The sequence below is a fragment of the Abramis brama genome (assembly GCF_963993115.1).
Source record: "Abramis brama genome assembly, chromosome: 23".
NCBI classification, from domain to species: domain Eukaryota; kingdom Metazoa; phylum Chordata; class Actinopteri; order Cypriniformes; family Leuciscidae; genus Abramis; species Abramis brama.
This window is the reverse complement of record NC_139985.1, coordinates 6,928,665-6,948,765: the sequence shown is the minus strand read 5'-3', so window position 1 is coordinate 6,948,765 and position 20,101 is coordinate 6,928,665. Positions and strand designations below refer to the sequence as shown.

Genomic DNA, 20,101 nt, shown 5'->3' with positions numbered 1-20,101 from the left:
CGTAAAGCAGGAGGGCAAAAGAAGATTCTCAGAAGCAGCTGGTGAACAGGATGATCATTTGTGTTGTTAGGTGACAGAATTTAGGTCACATCGCCTCTTTCCTGGACACCAATGCTGCAAAACACTGCCAGCTCAGACAATGTTGTGAAAATTGGAACAAGTTGAAACTCGGATAAAGGACACAGGCCTCCGCACAACAACGATGCTTGATGAAATTACAGAAACCTATCCTTGGTTATTCAACTGGAGAGTTATCTAATGATTGTGAGAGCTCCACTTCAAATTCAAACTGATATAACCACACTACAACATGCAAAAACATGTAGACTACTTTTAATGCATAAAGGAAGAGAAATGTAAAAGAAACTTAGGAAATACCAGGAAATTTTATTCGGACCAACAATACATTTGAATTAAGAGAACGATATATTAGATATATTAAAAATTTGGTGCTACTTCACTTCTAGAATTTTGTTCATTAGCAATATGCAATTTCCATGACATACATAACACAACAAGCGAGTGTTTTACATTCAATACTCAAAATTGAAGGACAAACAGGTGGTTATATTGAGAAAAATAACCTGTTCTGTATAAGTCTGGTCTGTGGAAGTTGTATTAAATTTTCCTCATACTAAGAACTTGTTTTGGTCCATTAATCAATCTTCCCTGAGTGGTTCCTTTGAAAAAGATTTGTTCACAAAAAACAAGGTACACACACACACACACACACACGATAAATGTAAACCAATTTTGTGTAAATTGTCCATAAAACAAATTGTGACTAGCCTTTTTTGCCTATTTACCCTACCATTCAAAAGCTTGCGGTCATTAAGATTTTTTTTGTTGAAAGAAATTACTACTTTTATTCAGCAAGGATGCATTAAATTTATCAAAAATGTCAGTAAATACATTTATAATGTTACAAAAGATTTCTATTTCAAATAAATGCTGTTCGTTTGAGCTTTCTGTTGATCAAATAATCCTGAATGAAAAAAATATGGTTTCCACAAAAGATATTAGCACAGCTGTTTTCAACATAAATTATGATAATAAGAAATGATTATTTAGCTGCAAATCAGCATATTAGACTGGTTTCTGAAGGATCATGTAACACTGAAGACTAGAGTAATGATCACAGGAATAAATTACATTTTAAACGATATTATAAAGTTTATCAAATTGTAATATTATTTTACAATATTACTGCTTTTATTGTATTTTTTATCAAATAGATGCAACATTGGTGATCATAAGAGACTTCTTTCAAAAACATAAATCTTTCCGACCCAAAACCTTTTAATGATAATGTACAAAATAGGATTTATGCAGAAATATGCTCTGCTCATCTTTCATGAATGAGACCCAATGTAACGCATAAGAAATAAAACAAGGAAAAAAGGTTAGAATACTTCATGTGATTGGAAACTTTGCTGAGACCAGCAGATTAAAGGTTAATAAGTTAAACATTTTGCTTTTAACTTGATCAGGCAAAAGTAGGTCTCTATAACAGAAATGGCTAGACAAAACATGACTGCACTCCCACCAAAACAAAAAACAAATTAACTGAAGATCCCAAAACACGCAGTCCTTAACTTCACAAAATTCAATTATTAACACAGAAGAGCTTGAAGTGGGATCTCATGGCTGCCTGGCAACACATGTGAGGAGTCATTTCTAAGTTCTTTCTCTCCAGCCTGTTGATTTGACTTTGCGGAGATTATGACGCACATTTCACACGATCCTGTGCAGAGCTTTGCCAACAGCAACATCGTTCAATAAATGCCAGTCAACCACAATAGCTAGTGCTCTGTCCTCGAAATCTAGTGCATATCTCCCTCAGGGCAGAGGCTGTTCCCTTTGGAATACTCCAGCAAATCCCACTTCCACATTTCACAGGCGGATTAGAGCACCTCGGCAAAAATGTTTTCCTGATGAGACCAACGATCAGATGTTCTAGATGCTACACTGCCCGGCCAAAAAAAGTCGCTGTTTGGATTTAAATGGGCAAATGCTTAAGAGTCCATGATTGGATCATTATTGCAGTGATTATGTTTCTGGCATGTTATATGTTTGGCAACAGTTCTTCTAACCTTTATTGATGGAGTGTGTAGCTTTTCATTTCTTAAACAACCATGTAGGAAGACACATCATAGCCATACTCCAGAATTACAATGTCAAGATTCATCAGGCTCAAATTGTGAAAGAATGATTGGTAGGGAGCATGAAGAATCATTTTCACACTTGAATTTGCACCTCTCCAGACCATAAATTCATTGAAAGTCTTTGTGATGTGCTGGAGGAGACTTTACAGAGTGCTGGACTCTTGCATTGCCAATACAAGATCTTGACCAAAATGAATGCACCTCTTAATGGAAATCAAAAGTTGTTGTGATGTCATTTCCATTAAGAGGTGCATCGATTTTTGGTCAAGATCTTGTATTGGCAATGCAAGAGTCAAGCACTCTGTAAACCTTTGCCAAATATATAACATGCTAGAAACATAATAACTGCAATAATGATCCAATCATAGACTCTTAAACATTTGCCTATTTAAATCCAAACAGTGATTTGTTTTGGCCAGGCAGTGTATCTTGGGTTTCTAAGGCGAACAGTTGCACATCACAGAGAAAACAGATTTCCAAAGTCAGTGCTCACACACGCAAAAATCTCAGGAAAGTGGGTCAACACCCTTTTCTCCCCATCTTTTCTCATCATCGCGGCATAAAAAACGAGAAATGGAGTGGAGTATGTGGCATAAAATGGGAATGCATCGCACAGAATTAAAGGTAAGAGAGGTTAACAACAGTTAAAGTGCTTTACGGACATAAGTGGTACCTTAATGTGACTGCAAGAGTGCAACTGTACCTGTAAATAATACAAACGAGGCACTGAGGTAAGGAAAAGTGCGCTCTGATTGGCTCCTTCCCAACCTGCTGTCTAAGAGCATTTCGATGAGACACCTGCATGAGGAGACTACTGAGAGTGAGTCAAAGCTGTACTGAATCATTTAAAAGGAGAAAAAGAACCAGTATTTAAACCATCTCTTTCAGCAACTTTTGGAAAGGCATCAACAGCCTCAAGCGTGTTAAATGAATGAATAATGTGGTAATGGCTGGAGTATATAGTGCAAATGTGGTAGGCATGGGAATGCTACCCTATTAGCACCTCTAACAACGAGTCACTTCTGCCTCGGTCCACTTGATTTAAAGTTTGTTCAAGATGTGCAAACAAAACTCGAGTTTAATCAAAAATGTAGCATTCGAAAACCCTCAATCGTCAGGTATAGGAGTGTTGCAATTGCCGTGGTAGATGTGCACCGGGCCATCGCAGTGATAGTACAGCTGGAAGACGTCACCGTACCCATGTTCCCTCCACCAAGTGCAAAGCTGTCGGTTCCAGCCACATGGAAGTGGGTAAAACAGTTCCTTGTGCTCCATCCCGATCATGGTGAAGAAATCCTGATCGCCCAGATGCCCTCGGAAGTGGTATTTCTCAGCGAGCTGGGCAATCCGCCCGGGCTCCAGAAGCTGGTTGTATAAGGTCGAGCGACGCATGGCTTCGAGGTTCAGAAGCATTACGCCACTGTTGAAGCCGGGCAGACCGTCTGGTGGAGGGTCGCCTACGTGGGACTTGGGATTCTCTTTGCGGTACTGCCAGAATGTGTGCCTACAACACACAGAGAAGACAGAGGAAAAAAGATTAAAGAATTATAGCTTTAGTATCATACCTAGGTTTACAGATGTGAACAAACCCATAAAATGGGAAAGATTATGACACTGCCCAGGTATTTTTGCAAATAAAGCTGTTTTTATCTCTAGAACTAGGTGAAAGCAGTGCTGTTTCAGGGAGTAGAGACTTCACTGAAGAATAGTGAAGCTAAAAAAAAAAAAAAAAAGTGCGCCGAAAATAGCAGAAGAACGATATTTCAGGTGTAGGATGCATAAATCATAGATAAGTAAAAACAAGCATTAAGGTCTAAAACAACAGAGAGCTGCTCTACAACAGATATCCAGAACCCACAGTTCTGCCTAAACAAGTACTTAAAAGCGGCATAGAATGGCTAAATCATTATAACTGGTTGGTAAGTGAAAACTTAAATTGAGACTTTGATGTGAGATTGACCCAATACTATAAGCTTGAGAAGAACTCAACGTATGGGCTGTGGCATGTGGAAAATCCTAGCATGTTTTTTTTACGTTTTTTGAACTGGGAATTTGCGGTGATGAAGCATGAGGGCTGGTGAAAGTCCAACATCGTGCACTGCTCACACCGAAGACTGTGGAGTGCTAAATCTATGCTTATTCAAAGTAGCTTTGATCCATCAAGTCAATCCCCCCTGCTGGGAATTCCTCAGAGCTTCTCCTGAAGTTCATAGATTCTCTCTTGCTCTAAAAAGCCCAAGCTGGGTAGGAAACAACAAAGAGATTTCTGAAGCTGCTGCTCCTGGACAGTTCATTTGACAGCAGGAGAACAGAACCAGACAGGATGACACAAACTTAAAGCTTTTATCTTTCTCACAGACTCCAATTTAGTGGGAGCATTTCACAGAGAAGGCTTGCTAGAGTCAACAGGAGCACAGGTAAACAAGAACAAGACAACACTATCTCAGGGTCACTTCTGAAGTTTTGATGCTGCTGAGAGAGTTCTGTGAGATTCCTGTTCCTCTAACAAGTCTAAGTAAAGTCCAGGTATAAAAGTTCATTCTTTTGTTTAAAGGCCTGTCCTGCACGTTTTATTTTTAAAATGCAGCCAACATAGTCACGATTAAAAGAATTTGGTTGTAAAGATACAAAGTGTACGCTTTAAAGCAAATTAATTTAACCAACAAATGAAAAATTTGGTCATTACTGACATTGTTCCAAATCGGTATGACTTTCTTTCTATATATATATATATATATACCGTATATATATATTATTAGTAGTATTTTTTTTTTTTTTTAAAGCTCCAAAAAGTAAAAAACATTTGCATATTTTTTTTCCAACCAGTGATTTGAAAGATGAAACTGCCAAAGTCACATGATTTCAGTAAACAAGGCTTCTTTAAAACATAACTGTTTGAGTTGAGTTTATTTGACATAAAAAGTAGCAATACAGTAGCAATTAAAATAGCAAAACTTCTTTGTCAAGGATAACACAATAAAGTTGCATTAACTTATTTCCATTGTGGTCCTAGATTTTTTAACTAGACATTTTCATGACCAAAAAAACAAAAACAAATCCATATCTATTAAGGCAACCTATCTAAAGTTTCAAAAATTTGTGTTTTCTAGCTGCGTATTGCATTTCCAGAGCTTCGAAACAGCTAATTATTTTGTAAAGTAATTGGTTTAATTGATTTAAAGTTTCGAAAAGCTTTGATTCTCCCATCACTACCAAAAAGGACAAAAGCACCATAAAAGTAGAGCTGCAACTAACAATTATTCTGATAATCAATTAACTATAATATAAACTAATACATTGTTTGCATTTTTAAAGCTATTCTATAAATAAAAAAACAAATATAAATGTATGAATGCATGCTTTAAAGTTAAATCAAATAATAAGTTATAAAAAAGCCAAATGAGATTTGAGAGAGTTATCCTTTTGGGGTGACCTATTCCTTAGATAAAGATTAATGCATCTTCAGTCCAAGCACTGAAAACATTACTAAAAACAGTGACACTGTGCATCTCTATTCCTTTAATTCCAGCACCTAAATACAGAATATTTTGACCACTTTCTGTGAGTTTTAAGAATTAAATATTTATAACAAGAAATAAAAAAAATGCTGCACGCTAAATCTAAGGGCATCACTGAAACACTCTGGGTCGGGATCTGTGCGTGCCTGGGCCGTCCCTAATGAGCGAAGCTTCAGAAACATCCCAATTATAGCCGCATTATCCAGTCTTTAAATGGAATATGTGAAGTCAGAGTCGAAAACAGCGGGTGTCACCTTGTGGGTTGAGAAAGCAGAATGTCAACTTCCTGTCATCTCTTCAGCTCAGCATCGACATTTTAACACAAACAACTTTTCCCTGCTGTTTAACGGCCTCCTTCATAAACTCCAGAGGAATGTCAGATGGCACTTCCACATTTCATGTCTAGTTTTACCATCTTCTTTATGAGTGGCAAGACCCATTTGTCTGTCTGAGAGGATGTACGTGCTCTGCAGCACAAATCTAGAAGAATTCATCACCATTAAAAACTGGATCTAAAGCAAACCATGGTGGCTATTTTTTCAACTAAAAGCGGGAAAATATTATTTAATAGTATGTATTAAGGATACATGAAATGCTACCTCTGAAATTAGCATCGGAAAATACAACTAATTTATTGTTAAAATACAGCCATCTTCAGTCATTTCCACTACAGAATGCTGTTAAACACACATAATTGATATAATATATAATATAATATAATAAATATACTTTAAAAATAACCTTTTATAAATATTTATAAAAAATATTATATTAATATAATAGGTCTATAATAATATTTTTAAAATAAAACTTTATTATTTTTTATACAAATTATATTATTTTTTCTAACATAATATTATATAATAATTTTAAAATAATTTACAAAAAAGATATACTGCAATTTCCCCCCCCCCAAATTTTTTTTATTATTTCACAATACAAAAAGCGATGGAAATATTCATGACCTTCAGTTTGTTATACTAAATCAAGGTTTTAAAATGAAAATGCTAGGCATTTGCTAGGATGTGTATATGAATGAACGTTTAATGTCCAAATCCTGTAAGTACGAGCAATAGTAACAGTGAAGCCAGCCTTAAGAAACACCACTAACGAGGTAATCATTTCCACTGCCTCTTACAGGCTAATAGGCCCAGTGGGCTTTTACACATGAAATAAACATTTCCTTCAAATGGTTTCATTCTTGGAAAAGACAGCATTATGCACTTATACACAATCCATTTCTCATGTCAGAACTCCAAAAAAAACACACAAAAACAAACAGTATTGATTAAAGATTATGAAAATTAATATATTGTGAAAGCTACTGCAGCGAAAAACACCAAGTGGCTTGTGTGTACAAGAGCCACTCAACTGACACAACAGTAAACTGCAGTTAGTTGCTGGTGCTTAAGTATTTCAGAGCTTTCTTCTTTATTAAAAACAAATTAAATGCTAATGTATTTGCTTTTAAGGACCTGTGCAAAAAAACCAGAGGAGACTTAAAAATGGGAGAGAAATGAAAATTACCAACCGATTAAGGCACCTAATGTGACAGAGAGGAGGAGGAAGCTTTATTCACCAAAAAAGTTTAAGATTTGAATTAAATATTTGCCAACTCATTTTTCTATCATTCTTTCTCAATCGTTTGCACTGCACCTGCCACTGGAAATGATCTGCCATTTGTCTCGAGCGGAGGCAGCCAAACCCCCACTTGAAATATGTCAAACAGCGGCTCTCAAAAAATGAAAGAACATTCTGTGCCAAGCTCTTTGTGTTTTACAAGAACAGAAATCTCTGTGTGCCAAAAAAACAAGTTCAGAAACAAAAACAATGCCGTCATTCCTCATTCACAGTTTTCTCATAATGCCTAATGAACACTGTAAGAAGAAAATCTGTAGGAAAAACAAATAAGATACTGGTCATTTTCTGCCAGAACATTATCCGTTAAGTTTTAGTTTATTTCCTTTAACCCTAAAACACAATGCAATGCGAAATTCTAAATACAGGTGAAATACCAGTGAAAAATCAAAATTCCTTTTATTTTAACAGTACATTGTGCCCAATTATTAAGTTCCGCTAAGAGTGAAGGTGTAATACGAGAAAAGTCATTTTATGTGCACTGTATGTATTGAGACTCGATAAATTATCAGATATGAACGCCATAAATATATTTATTTATTATAAATGTATTTATAAAAAGTGCTTATATTATTATTAAAATATTATTATATATTTAGCTTAATATATCTAAGAAAAACATTTTATATAAAAAGATTGTTTTAATATTTGAAAACCTGTGTGTATAATGCATATAAACATTAATACACATATGTACACATATATATATACACACACACTATATAATATTGTAAGATATATATCTCAATATTATATAATGTGTGTATGTGTATATGCATACACACACTTTTACATACATACATACATACATACATACATACATACATGCATAATTTCATTCTATGCTTATCAGATTGTTGTAAGTTTAACAACATGTTAACACCAAACTCTGTTACGTGGCAGACACTTCCCATGTCGAATGTCCCAAATAGGCTGCTTACAAATGCCTGTAAATATTAGGATGTTGCATTATAAGTGAGTTCACTAGGGGTTTGGAAAATAATTAGTAGTGACACGGATATGGAAATCAGACACATTCAAACAATAGCACCAAAGGGATGATGATGCCCTCTGGGAACCGGGACCAAAGATGAAAAGTTTACCGCCTGCTGACCACTGAAATGCAGCGTGGTACTTTTAATCTCGACAAAGCCTTTGGCTAAAGTTCAAAGCTGAAAATTGTTATCTGATCTAATGTGATTTATGATATAGCAAAAGTAGCAAAGTCACCACGAGCATGACAGTGATTCTGCACTCAAATACAATAATGAACTATTGCTTAAAAGACATACACTTAATACGTTTAATGCGTACTCATCCTCTTCATAACAATGCACATCTCAAGGAATCAGAGTAGTAGGGCTGCACATTATATCGAAATTATTATGAAAAACGTATGTAGGTTATATAATTTTAAACATATTTTAAAGATAATTTAAGTTTATTTTACACACTTTAAGCATTATTGTATATCGAATATCGCATAATTTAATGAGTTTTCGCATATCGCATTTTTCTTCAATATCGTGCTGCCCTAAATCAGAGTACCAACAAAACAACAACAACAAAATATCAAAAATGCTATTACTATAAAATCAGTGTGGTAAGTAAAGATAAGAGTATGTGAACAGAATCAGGAAGAGGGATCTTATGCAAAAAGTTTGTGAAATATTAAACACAGCACTCTGAGAAGCCAGCTGAATTTTAATGCGTCATCAAAGATGAGCATTTCAGTGCCAACGGCGGCCGCTGAACGAGGCCACGGGAAGCCCCATCCATCAACGCTCTGCTCTAGAAGTCAGGAACTAACTGGGACGGAGGAAAAGAATGATTGGGGGAAGAGAGCGAAGCAAGACAGACAGGAAAGATTCGAGCCTGATGGAGGAAAAAACAGGGGAAATGAATCCTTGCGAAAACCTGCATGAGTTCTGGCATAAAATTCTATTTAAATCAAGGCATGAAACAAAAAATGAGAGATTTCTAAACTGTGGTCACATGACATTTCGGTAACACTTTACAATAAGGTTTCATTTGTCAACATTTGTTAACTATATTAGTTAACATGAACAATCCTCATACTATTTCAGACTTTCAAATCTCACTTGCGGTTTCTTTATGAAATTGACTAGAAATGTTCTGTACCAGCACAGTACCAGCTACTCTGCAACGTCTCAGTCCAAATCCAAACACAAAAGTCCTGACATAATGTTTATGTCAGGACAACTGTTTCAGAAAGCAAGAGTGACTTCCTTCCAGCTCAGAGCAGAGAAAGAACAGAGAGAGAGCAAAAGAGAAAAAAAAAAAACATGAAGCGGTAATGACGTGGTGCCAAATACAGTAAGTGAGAGCAGGATGGGCACAGATGTGGTGACGAAGATCCGGAGCCGGAGTGTTTACAGACTGGACACGGGTCTTAATTTGCAGACCCTGAGGCTAGACAAAGCCCTCTGGTTACACGGGAGAACTGATAGAAATCTGTTTGTATAGACTGAAGTCCTGTCAGCACTACCACAAGGCCTGACTGTTTCTGCAATCACTTCCTGTCCTGAAAGAAAAAAGCCTGGCATCACAACTGAAAAAAAAAAAAAAACTGGAACGATATAACATTTTAACAAATGGTACAGCTTCAGTGAATGTCCTTACGTCATCACAATACTGATACTGGAAAAATAAAGCTTCTGATCAGTAGGTTTGAAAAAAAGACCACAAACTAACAATGGAAAAACCAGCCCAGTTTAATGCATATTAGCATGCAAATTGAGTCAATAATATTAATCCTTAAAACTCACCAAAATAACATATTTAAACGTTTTTTTTTCTGTGAAAAAATGTCTTCATGACTTAAAATAGCTTGAATGTAACTCTAAACCCTTGCCTCATTTAGTATACGCAGATTCATGAATATTGCAATGGTGTTGACTTAAAGCATTTTAAAAGCACCAAGATAGACATATAAACAACATTAAAAACTTGATTTTCACCACAGGGGGTCTTTAGGTTTCTATACATGAACTATGCAAAGTTTCTTCAACTATACAACTCAGCACCTTTTTTTTTTTTTTACACTCTCTCTAGTTTACTTTGTCAACTAACAATGTCCAACAGCAGTAATGCAATATAATGATTGTGACCATATTCAAAACATATTGTTTAGACATTTCAGGGAACCCTTCATCAGACAAGCAGGAATTCAAGTTATCTCGTGAGCACAAGGACAAGTCTGACTGGACTGCCAAATCTGCACATGCTGAGATTAATGACAAAAATGTCCAGCTGGAGCAGATTTGTTTTGAGCTCCAGCAAACATTGCAAAATTCTTCAGTCTGATGCTTCCATTCTTTGCTGGAAAAACAATCTTTAGGTCAAGGTGGTTGGGAAGACGTAAATATAGGCTGAGATGTTTATGTGTGTTTGACTGAACGTGTAAAGTAACACAGACTGACAGCACCTTAAATGGTTGTGTGAAGACAAGACTCGCTGCTGCTGTAATTAATGCGGACAGCAGGCAGGCCCTTCACAACTCACAGCAGAGAAAATGACACAAGAACACTCTTTCAACGATAGATGCCAGACAAGTGCCCATCAACAAAACACCAGGGGCTTCTTCCAGACACACAGCAAAAGAACAGAGAACACAGGCACAAAAAAAAAGCTTCTGTGACGGCGTCAAGTCCAAAAAGAACACTGTCAGACTAGACAGAACACAATGGACATCACAAACCCTTCTGACAGGACATGTGCCCACCACTTTTACACAATTTGCTTGGTCGCAGTGTGTATTAAAATAAAGAAAGAAAGAAAAAAAGCCAAGTTTCAGAAACTTCCCTGGCTCAAATTTTTTATCTTGTTATTTTTGTCTGAAGAAAGACAAACATAAAGTGTGAAGAAAGCCAAAATATTAAATGTTATGAATGTATATATAATTTTACTGAAACAATTGCACAGAACATACCTGTCTAAATGCCATAAATATTGTTTTTCCAAAGTTTGGTTGCCCTGTAACTCAAAATGTAATCTTCATTTTCAGGACCTATATGGTTCGATCCTATATGGGGATCTTAATATGGGCCTATTTTGAAATTGTTGAATTTTACCCATTTTTAAAGGTCTAAAACCATAAGTGTCACTGCATACAGCTGATACTTATTGCATTTGAAGGGGAATATTTGAAGAATGTTGAAACTAGAAATGTATCTTGTTTCCCTCAATCAAAACAATTGCATAAAACATGCTACAAATTTAATTTAGGCATCAAAACAATATAAATACATGATTAATGTTTTAAAGATTAACATTTAAGTGAAAATTAAATTAAAAAGCATTTCGACAGACAGACAGTCAGATGGTGCAGTAACATATCTGAACAGGATTGTTTGAAGTCCTCTACAGTCCATTTGTTTGTCTTTTGAGTCTCAGGAGTTTAATATTCAAAAATTAAATTAAGCAGATATGGGGATTTTCAGGAGCAAACGGCACAATTTAATAAGCAGCCATAGCATGAAATCTGCATGTGAAACCACCACACACCTTTAATTAAAGAGATGTCTAGACCTCTTCCATGGTCGAAAGAACCCACATATCGACGGCACCAAAAAAATTAATTTTGCACACTGATGCTTGAACCAAATCATAAGAAGCCTAAAAAGACAGCAGTATCAAAAACTGCAAAAGTCTTTACGGATTGTTTACAAAGGATTTCTCTGCTCGGAACAACTAATCTCCATCCAGATCTTATGAAAATTACTCTTCAAGCCAAGCAATAAATAAACAGGAGTACTCAAAAACAAATAATCATTTATGCTTAAGTTCCACCGGGAGATAAAGAGTGTGTGTAATTGTTGACATATTGAAGCTCTCAATCCGATTAGAGAACTCCCAGCTCGGTGTTTGCATTCATCCCGAGCCGTGCGCTCAGCGAGGATTCCAGACCCCTGGCACGCTGCCACGCTCCATTTTGTGCCCTGGTCCGGTCGGAACAGAGGCCGGTGGAAGGGAGAGGCTCACAACCGAGATATGAGGGCTCAAGTGATCCTGAGCTCCAGCACCTCTTCACATCCCACTCAGCTGCTTCATACATTCCATACAGGCAACACAAATATGTTCAAATCTCTAACTGAATATCCTGTACATAAAATGAGTACAAATGCACTGCAAAGTATGTTTCATTACTTTAAGGGTCTGGGAAAGCAGCAACCAAAATGTTCAAAATAAGAAAAGCTTTTACACCATTCTTTTACAAAATCTTGTTTTTCAGTAAAAAAAAAAAAAAAAACCCATAATATCTTATTTTGTCTGTCGAGTAAATGTAAATTTTTCCAAGGGAGTGTACATATATATACACTCCCTTAAAAAAATTACATTTACTTGACAGGCAAAATAAGATATTAAGGTTATTTTCATAAAATGTACGAGATATAATTTATATGATAATATAAGTTAAGATTTGTTATATAATTTAAAATTATTGATATGATTTTATTTAATCATATATTATTATTATTATTATTATTATATATTTTCTTATTTTATATATTTTCAATTAAGTTTAAGCACAAATCTAACAATCCTGTATGAAATGTATGCTTTAAAAAAAGAAACAAACTCGATTCAAGATATATTTTCCAAAACCAATTCTCAATATCTTATGACATTTTGCTTCTCAAAGAAATGCATCTTGTTTTAAGAACGTTTGTTTTTACTGGACAAGAAAGCAAAAATGCTGGTAAATGAATTTCACAAAATTAGTTAAACAATAAGCAATGAATATATTTATTTTTTATAAAAAAATAAAAAAAAAGAATTCCAGATATTCTATTAATGAATGAATGAATGAATGAATTATATTTTTATATATATATAGGCATCTAAACAAAAACTAATATATTACATTATATTATATTATATTACATTATATTATATTATATTATATTATATTATATTATATTATATTATATTATATTATATTATATTATATTATATTATATTACATTATATTACATTATATTACATCTAATATAAACTATCACATTTATACGAAGCGAAATATATTTAAGCTTATATATATATATATATATATAAGCTTAAATATATTTCGCTTCGTATAAATGTATCTTTAAGTATGCTTATTTAACTGGAAATCAAGACAAAAATACTAATTAGGAAAAAATATTGTTTTGCAAAGCCTGATGTTTTGTGTCGTGTCTGTTCGTGGCATGCTGTAAGTTGCTCTGGATAAATGACAACCAACTTACTCCCATGTCAAGTGAAAATCAAAAAGACAACCTGCAAAACAACTGAACCAATGAAAGAAAATGTAATGTAAGCCTTTCAGAAGTGATCCCCAAAATAGTTACACCCACCATGCTAAAAAAAGTCTGGTCTATCATTTGTTTCTGAAGTCTCACTTCATTAGCTAAAAAGCACATTAGCTAAAATAACTCTTCACTAGCTAAAAACAGTGCTCTGGAGAGAAGCCTATCTTCAGCCCTGCTGTGTGTTCTTTCTGCCTCAGCTGCAGCAAGAGTAATGCAACAACACCGAAAGAACCACGCAGCTCAGTGCCAGGAGACGCCCGAACATAGGGAGCACCGCTAACAAAGCGCAAGACCCGTGCCAGCCGGGCAGAAGGCTTAGAAAAGACCAAAGGTGAATTAGAGAGGCCTAGGGGGTCATTGTTCTGGCACAGGTGTTAGATGTCATCACCAAACCCCAGTGCGGCGGCTGCTGACGTGCCACGGATATTTCATTCTTCTCAATTGTTTGCGTACAGTAGTTGTGTGTGCAGTCAGAGAACTGTTGTGGAAAACCTGCACTCTGTTGTGGAGAAGGAACACTCATGGGAGACATTTTTCCATCAGAGTGGCTCATTTCCAGAAATGATTTTAGCTCCTCACACAGCTGAAAGCCAGATCACTACCACATCAAGTATAGTTCACTTTCAGGATCCTCTACAAAATTATGAATAGACTGATAAAAAAAAAATGTATTGACAAAACATGATGAAATGTTAGATTTCAAAATGCTTCTATGGGGGATTGGAAAAACAATAGTGAATTTATAACACCGGGTAAGGAAAAGTCACATCTATCAATATCACTCTTCAATTGACACCGCTCTCTGAAATACTTGATTCTGTTCGGTCAAATACAAAATTCTGGCAACTATCAAAAATTTGGGGTCGGTAAGATTTTTGAAAAATGTTTTTGAAAGAAGTCTCTAATTCTCACCAAGTCTGCATTCATTTGATCAAAAATACAGTAAAAACTGTGGAGTTTAAATGGAGTTCTGATACTTAAAGGAACCGTTCACCCCCAACTTACTTTTTGTTCCATCTTGACTCACCCTGAAATTATTCTCATGCAAAGCTATTGTATCGCTTTTTTTGGGATGACAATCCAATTATGTCAATATGCTTTCAAGGAAGGAGAAAAAAAATAATAATATGAGCTAAAATGACAATGGAGTGAGTAAATTGGCAAGGTTTTCAATTTTGGTGAATTATGCCTTTAACATAGAGACGTGCTTGCTACAATTTGCTGTTTTCTTACACAAAGACTCGACTTGTGGCCCCGACTGAAGTGAGGCATATCTAATGGAAATGTAGGACAACTGAAGAGGGAAACAACATTCAACAAGGGAATGCTGGTGACTATAGCGCCATCTAATGTCATCCGGTGAACTGCTATGGTAACTGCTCATTAATCAAAATCAACATTAATCTGATCAAACATGCCTGTATGTTCAATCATGCGGGTCTTGACACCTTTCAAGATCCTAATTATTAAAGCTGTTTAATACATTTGCGCCTGTATAAGGAGAGATTTATGAACTAGGAAAGTCTGCTTCAAAAGAGACAACATCATTGTAAGGTTTGTGTGGGTTTTTAAGGCCACAAGCCCCTACAGTCTTTCCATCTCTCACACATACACAGAACCACACAAACACAGAAGTAGAAAGCAACCAGAAAAAAAAAAAACAGCCTCCTTTGTGAATTCCTATCACCAATCTGAGCTTCCTCCTCATGTTTCGGTGACTAAACACTGGAGCTATTAGAAACGGTTTCCTGAAAGCTCTAGTCACATGATGGCTCTTGGAGAACACTGTGAAAAGGCTTCCACCTCTTTTCGGTTCCAAATGTGTCCCAGTTTCATGTCCAGCTTGACTTTGCCAGGCCACAAGACAAACGGCATTGACCATTTCGACATTCTCTTTGGCAAGCGAAACAGGAGACCAGGTTGTCCAAAGTCTCTTTCAGGGTTTGTTTTGATCAAACTGTACAGTAGGACTGTTCTAGAGCTACCAATGTCACAGTTTTGCTAAACTTAAATGCAAAATAAGACTGCACCTCTATTTCCATTGCATGTTTGATGTACAGTATTAGTACTTGCCTAGTATTGCCAAAATAGTACTCTGATGATACCATGGTACAGTGAGGGTACTAGAGTATCAGATGGTAATACCATGAATACCATTTTGATATATACTGTATACCATAGTACTACATGATTATGTACCATCATATTTACCATTGTACTACCATGTACACTTCCAAATTATCATGGTATTACCATGTAAAATACAAAACAAGGTGGTATTATGGTACTTTTTAGTAGGAATGCATCAGTCTTGTTATTGTTAACTAAAACTCGTTTTTGATATTGAAATATTACAATGAAAACCTTGGCAACTAAAATTCAAGGTTAAAATTTAAGTTGAAGTACAAAAATTACTTAAACTAAATTTGAAATAAAGCTTTAGAGAAAAAAAAGCTAACTAACAAAAATGACAAAAGCACATTCAAATTTAAATGAAGCTGAAAATATTAAAATAAAAACTAATTAAAAATATTTAAAAAAAATACTATAGTACAATATAAATAATACTAAAATAACACTGGAATGCACCAAAATTAACATTATTTTCATGTTATTTTCACAGATGTTAAAATTCTATTTTGTCTAAATAAATTAAAAATAAAACACTAAAACCAACATTATAATGTATGAAGATTTGCTTTACATTTAACAACTACAAAATTATAAAACTATCATTAAAACAAAATATATCGATGATGGCAAATTAAGTTTAAATATACAGCCTAAATAGGGGAAATGAGCATGTACAATTTCAAGCAATACCGATGCATTTTAAAACAAACATCTTAACTGATATTGTACCATATATATATATATATATATATATATATATATATATATATATATATATGGCTGATATGGCAAAATATATTGCTAGCCCTTTTTTTCATACTTTTTTATATGAATGCACCAGATATATCAGTAGGGAGCATATAAATTTGAGAACAGTGAACCCAATCAAATGACTGTAAATAGAGCTGCGTCAGATACCTGTAAACTGGCTGCATTTCACATGCAATTCCAATGACGGCCTTAGAAGGGAAATGGTTAAACTCTTGGAAGAGGTCTCTGACGTTGCTTCTGAATTTGAGGTCCAGGTCCAGCTGAACAATGCGCTTCAGTTCTAGGGAGCAAAAGAAAGAGAAACGTAAAGCAAATGTGTTCGAAATCAACAAACACCTAAATAACCTCATCCTACAAGTTTTGAGCAGCGAGACATGCAGTGAATAAGGGATTTTGTATAATTTTTTTTGTGTGTACTAACGCAGAAAACACAAAATAACAAATGATGGGACATGATCATCCAGAGGGCTATTCTCATGTCAGATGGCCTCAGGGTCTTCGTGTGAGCACACTGGACAACAAAGCCCTCAAGACAACATTCTGGACGCACCATTGTGGAGCAGAGGCAGGACACACAAAGACACACATTCGGAAAGCCAAACATAGGGGACCTGAACTATGCTTGTTGTAATTAGAACAATGAGCAGAGAGCGGCCAGCCGGAGCTGTTTAGTCGGTCAGGCATTTCACACCGACGTCTCTCCAAACAAGCACCGGAAACTAGACCAATCAATATCAACGATCTCAGCGCTCCCCTCAAAACACACAGGCTGACAACAAAACACTTCATGAGCAATGATAAAAGGAGGACAACTGCTGAGTTCCATGAATCAGGAAGCACATCTATAGTCCACAGTAGAGGTCTCTAACCCTGCTCCATCACAGTGGTCTGTTAAACCATGAACATCTTGATCAGCTGGTTCAGGTGTGTTTGATTAGGGTTGGACCTAAACTCTGCAGGATGGTAGTCCTACAGGAGCAGGGTTGGAGACCTCTGGTCTACAGAGATCAAAACAAAACTTTGATATAATGGTAAAATACTTCATCTCATCACAGTTTAATGAGCTGCTGTAGTAGGCAGGTGGAAGCAGATAATATTAGTAATATTAACGGTATACTCTGGTCTTTCTACTTGGACTACTGTTCAAAAGTTTAGGGGACAGTAAGTTTTTTCCACAAGGATGCATCAAATTGATCAAAAGTGACATTAAAGACATTTATAGTGTTACAAACGATTTCCATTTCAAGCAAATGCTGTTCTTTTGAACTTTCTCTTCATCAAAGGATTTTGAAAAAGAATGCATCATGACTTCCACAAAAATATTAAGCAGCCCAACCGTTTTCAACATTGATAATAAGAAATGTTTCTTGAGCATCAAATCAGCATATTATAATGATTTCTGAAGGATCATGGAGGAATGATGCTGAAAATTCAGCTTTGCATCACAGGAATAAATTACATTTTCAAATATATTAAAAGAAAAAAACGGTTATTTTAAATTGAACAAATATTTCACAATATTGCTGTTTTTACTGTATTTCAAGTAAATGCAGCCTTGGTGCTAAAATAAAGTTGAATAAATGCTGTAAAATTTTTAGTTTTACTGTATATTGCTAATGCACTAATTAACATTAACAGATGATGCCAGTACATTATATTGTTTTGATGTGATTTCATTTTAATCATTTTGTGACTTGATTTAGAAGAGAGCTATAAAAACAACAACAAAAACAGGCGGTGTAGATTTACAATATTAGTCATAATATTGCTTATTTGCCATTAAATTAAAAATAGTTACCAGCCACTGTCACCACCAAAAATTTCTATAACAATGCATTGCAGTTGTAAACGGTTAGCATTTTGTGATTCAGTTTGGTGCCTCACGTTGCCTCAAATTGAATAGGGATAATTTTTACAAGAGTGTTTTGTCAAACCTCCAAAAATAAAACCCATGCATGCGTCACAGTACACCAGATCAAAAGAGGCACGATCGCTTTGGGCAGGATGAGCCACAGAGGCTTGATGTGCACCCCAGGGCATGTCAGCAAGCAGGTTAAAATGCGCCTTTGAAGCATTAACCACTGCACTAATTCATCTTATTGGGCCTCTGCGGCCTGAAGAGAGGAAGACTTTCAAGAAACGGGTCCATGTGGAGTTCACCAGCTCCATCATGGCCTTGGGTGCTGGAAACATGTGCCTTAAACAATTTCTAGTTTAGTTTTAGCTAAGTACATACACACAGAGATTCATCTAGGACAATCCCAGCCTCCTTTCACCCAAGGGAAGTAGGGAACACACATTTGCACATGCTCAAAAATAGCCTGGTCATCTAAAACGACTAAAAGCACTGATAATAATAATTATTATTATTAAAAGTGTCTGTTTCACAGATCTAATACTTTTGTACTAGCTTTTAGCAGCATCATTTTGGGAAATATCTGCATCGTTTAGGTTTCCCCTTCTTTTTAGATATAATCTCCCAGCAAATGTACTGCACATTCACAATTTAAAACCATGTTAAGGTGGTTAACGATACCCAGGGATAGTAATCTACTTTAATTATTAATTGGTCCCAACTAAATGTATGGAGCAGGTGGAATTCCATCTGTTCTCCGTGGATTATGGCTTTGATGCTTTCCTTGGTGAAAACAACAGTAAGTGATATAGGCTAATGTAGGTCAACCACATTATGAGATTAAAACCCAACCTTATCTAGTCATTCTCTATTAGCAAAAAACACAAGAAAAATATCTCAAGTGGCAAAAGGATAAACGCAATGCTGTAGTTAATATCTGGTGTGAGAGATCACGCCCTATAGAGGAGACCTCTGTCTTAGAACAATCTCTTCATAATCATGTGGCAGAATATCTTCAAAATATATTAATTTATGTTCAACAGAACAAAGAAATTCACACAGGTTTGGAACAACCTGAGAGTGAGTAAATGATGACACAATTTTCATTTTTGGGTGAACTATCCCTTTAAGGCACGTTTCAAAATGATGGATTTCTAGATACATGCATGTTTTCATTCTGACAAAAATTCCTTAGTACTGTTACTCAATTCTACTGTAAAGATGAATCAGCTGGCATATGAGTTTTATAGTTACACAAAACAGTGTGACTGCCTTTGATAAGAAATATCTTGGATATTTAAAGTCTTAGGTCTACTTTGTTCTTTAAAGCATATTAAAATATACTAATTGTTCAAATGCCTTTTGGATTTAAATGTTGATAAAACAGTATCTTAAGTGGTTTTACAAATCACTCTGATTTGATTTGTTTTAAAAAAATTTGTCTCTCCTTTATTTTCCGTCAAACAAGACAAAAAAGACAAAGTAAAAAAGTACTTTGAGACAAAAGAGACAAAAAAGTAGCAAACTGTAGTTGTCTGCAACTATATATTATAAATCAAACACTGTTTCCAAACTAAATGCAGCATGATGAAGCAACAAATACTACAAAATGTTGTCGCTCACATGCTTTTTATGCAGTGTTATTGTCAACTAAAAACTATAAAACAATTATTTTAGTTAATTGAAATAAAGCTGAAAATTAACTAA

General features: G+C 35.3%; 1 protein-coding gene across 1 annotated transcript in view; it reads right to left on the bottom strand.

The window, feature by feature from the left end:
* Window positions 1–367: 367 nt before the first annotated feature.
* The window catches only part of xxylt1 (xyloside xylosyltransferase 1), a 33,940-nt gene continuing 14,206 nt past the window's right edge, over window positions 368–20,101 (bottom strand). Inside the window, exons 4-5 of the mRNA XM_084101802.1 lie at window positions 16,687–16,819; window positions 368–3,669 (exon numbers count right to left, since the gene is read on the bottom strand). Of these exons, the coding sequence (XP_083957928.1) occupies window positions 3,273–3,669; window positions 16,687–16,819 (530 nt within the window). The 3' untranslated portion in view covers window positions 368–3,272. The remainder of the gene's footprint in view (window positions 3,670–16,686; window positions 16,820–20,101) is intronic.